Source organism: Hakea prostrata, unplaced genomic scaffold (assembly GCF_041222555.1).
Source record: "Hakea prostrata isolate BN-2017 unplaced genomic scaffold, UWA_Hpros_2 contig_64, whole genome shotgun sequence".
Taxonomy (NCBI): Eukaryota; Viridiplantae; Streptophyta; class Magnoliopsida; order Proteales; family Proteaceae; genus Hakea; species Hakea prostrata.
In genome coordinates, this window is record NW_028291183.1 from 104,177 (window position 1) to 107,111 (window position 2,935).

The 2,935-nt window shown below is 37.3% G+C and overlaps 1 protein-coding gene across 1 annotated transcript; it reads left to right on the plus strand.

Annotated features, from left to right (window-relative positions):
• The first annotated feature begins 241 nt into the window (after nucleotides 1-241).
• On the plus strand, nucleotides 242-2,024 carry LOC148999021 (tetrahydroberberine oxidase-like). The gene is made up of 2 exons (XM_089141529.1): nucleotides 242-779; nucleotides 964-2,024. Exons 1-2 carry the CDS (start codon nucleotides 242-244, stop codon nucleotides 2,022-2,024), a joined length of 1,599 nt encoding a protein of 532 aa, XP_088997655.1.
• The last annotated feature ends 911 nt before the right edge of the window (nucleotides 2,025-2,935 follow it).

Consider the following 2,935-nt stretch of genomic DNA (forward strand, 5'->3'; position numbering starts at 1 on the left):
TAAATAAAAAAGCCTTATGACTAAAAAAGTTCCTCAAGGCAAAACAGAAACACCTCGAGAGGCTAGTTTCTCACTCCTCTCTCACGCAATTCATGGGTGTAAAAGAAAGAAAGTTCACCACACAGAGAGAGAGAAGGCTATGTGAAGTTTTACAGGATCTCAATTATAATAATACTAAATCAATCAGGTGAAGAACTATAAGAAGAACCAAATGCAAGCAAGGAACCTAAACTTAAAGGAGATGGATCCCTTAAGTTCTCGGCTCCTTGTAACTCTTCTTCTGGTTTTCATGTTTCCGTCAGCTTTTTTGGCAACTTCAATTTCAACCTCTGAAAATTTCCTCCATTGTCTCTCATCAACAAATTCTGATGCCACCAACCCAATCTCTGAAGTTCTCTATACTCCCAACAACCCTTCTTTCACACCTATCCTGCGATCTGCAATACGGAACCTTAGATTCATATCGTCTACATCTCCCAAGCTTTTATTTATCATGACACCCACCAAATATTCCCACATCCAAGCAGCAGTAATATGTTCTAAGAAAAATGGGCTGCAGATCAAAGTCCGAAGTGGAGGACATGACTACGAAGGGTCATCTTTTCTATCTGATGTCCCTTTCATCATCATTGATCTCCGCAATCTTCGATCAATCAGAGTGGATACAAAGAAAAGAATAGCTTGGGTTCAGGCTGGTTCAACTCTCGGAGAAGTTTACTATCACATTGCGAAGAAAAGCAACACCCTTGGCTTCCCTGCAGGGCTTTGCTCAACCGTAGGTAAGGGTGTTAGATGGTTCAATTTTTTTTAGACTCAGTTAAGCGTTTTGGATTGAATAATTTAGGCATCTTCAAGCCATTTAACACGGAAATAAAAAATATAAAAAAATCACTAATTAGACGATTCAAATTTTGATTTGAATCTGTTTTGGTTTCGGTTTGATATTCTATAGCATATCTGCAGGTGTTGGTGGGCACATCAGTGGAGGGGGTTTAGGGACTTTGTTCAGAAAATATGGCCTCGCCGCTGATAATGTTCTTGATGCTTACATTGTGGATGTTAACGGGAAAATCCTTAACAGAAAATCAATGGGTGAAGATCTGTTTTGGGCTATAAGAGGAGGAGGAGGAAGCTTTGGAATCATTCTCTCATGGAAAATTAAATTGGTTCCTGTTCCAGCTACTGTTACTGTCTTTAACGTTACAAGAACACTAGAACAAGGTGCAACCAAACTTGTCAGTAGATGGCAACAAGTAGCTTATAAATTCCCTAAAGATCTCTTTGTAAGGATATTTGCAGAAGTTGTAACTTGGGCCACAGGAAGGGCAACCACTATCCAAGTTTCTTTCCAATCTTTGTTCCTTGGAAGGGTCAATAAACTCTTCCCATTGATGCATAAGAGATTCCCTGAGCTGGGTTTAAAAGCCAAGGACTGCATTGAGATGAGTTGGATCAACTCTACCGTGTATTTTTCTGGCTTTACTAATGGGGAATCCATTGATGTTCTTCTTAACAGGTCAACAGAGTCAAAAGTCTACAAGGGCAAGTCTGATTTTGTACGACAACCCATTTCTGAAAGTGGTTTCAGAAGTATTTGGAAAGAGTTTTTAGCCGCAGATAGCAACCTGGTGATGATCATGGATCCTCTAGGTGGAAAGATGAGTAAGATCTCAGACACTGCAACACCATTTCCACACAGAGCTGGAAACTTGTTTAGTATTCAATACTATATGTATTGGCAACATGGCGGGTCGAACACAACCAATGATCATTTAGCTAGGATGAGAAAGATCTACAAGTTCATGACCCCCTATGTTTCTAAGTATCCAAGGTCTGCTTATTACAATTACAGGGATCTTGATTTGGGTCAAAGTGATAAGCGTAATACAAGCTACAAGAAAGCTCGTGCATGGGGCAAAAAGTATTTCAAGAACAACTTCAAGCGATTAGCATCTGTGAAGAGCAAGGTTGATCCAACCAATTTCTTTTGGAATGAACAAAGCATTCCACCTTTCAAATTTTGATGTCAATGTCCTACTGGTTAATAAGCATTACAGAAATGTGTCAGAATTGAGCTCTAGGCTACTCTATGAGACACGTTACAGACAAATGAAATCAAAAGCAAAGCGGTGAAGTAAATAAATCTATAAGAATAAGCAACTTAATTTTGTTTACTAGAAACTTAAAATTCAGAAACAATCCTAAAGACAACACTCACTGAATTGAGGTGTACATTTGCCATGTAAAAGTCCTAATGACCAGTTTTTAACATTTAAGAAAGAAAAGAAGAAAAAAAAAACTTACGTTGAGCTTTGTTGACCACACACGCAGTAAAGCAACATGGTAAAGCATTTAATATAAAGGATGATGGCTTGCCTTACGTACCGCCTTACATGAATTATTAATAGGAATTAAAGACTTTTAAGACTTTTTACAACTGATACACTTATCCGATTATCATTTTCCCATCATGTCTCCCATGTGGCAATCTTATCTGAAACATTATTCTGAATTTATAATTTGGGACGAAATCAAACTTAAAACATGGTGAAATCTAGCCATTTCACTGGTTTCGGCAACTAGCAAACTAGCAAGATTTTTGCCGAGATTCGCACCTTAGGCACCACAATTAGTCGTAACTTGTAAATATATAAAATATGTAATGAATTAATTTATTTATTTTTCGGTGAAGTCAGACGATTTATCACAAAAAAACTTTGAAAAAAGTGGCTGATAAACAGTTTTTGGAACTCGATTTCTGATACAATTGAATGACCATGGTGTCCTTTTTAGATAGTCATTTGTTCATGTTAATTTCAGAAGTGTGAATTATATTTTAAAAACTTCATTGTGGATTTTTTTTTAGATGTTTATTTCGTCTAAAATTCTTTTAATGGAAACTCTACCAGTTGGCAAACGAGATTCGCTGGTACCA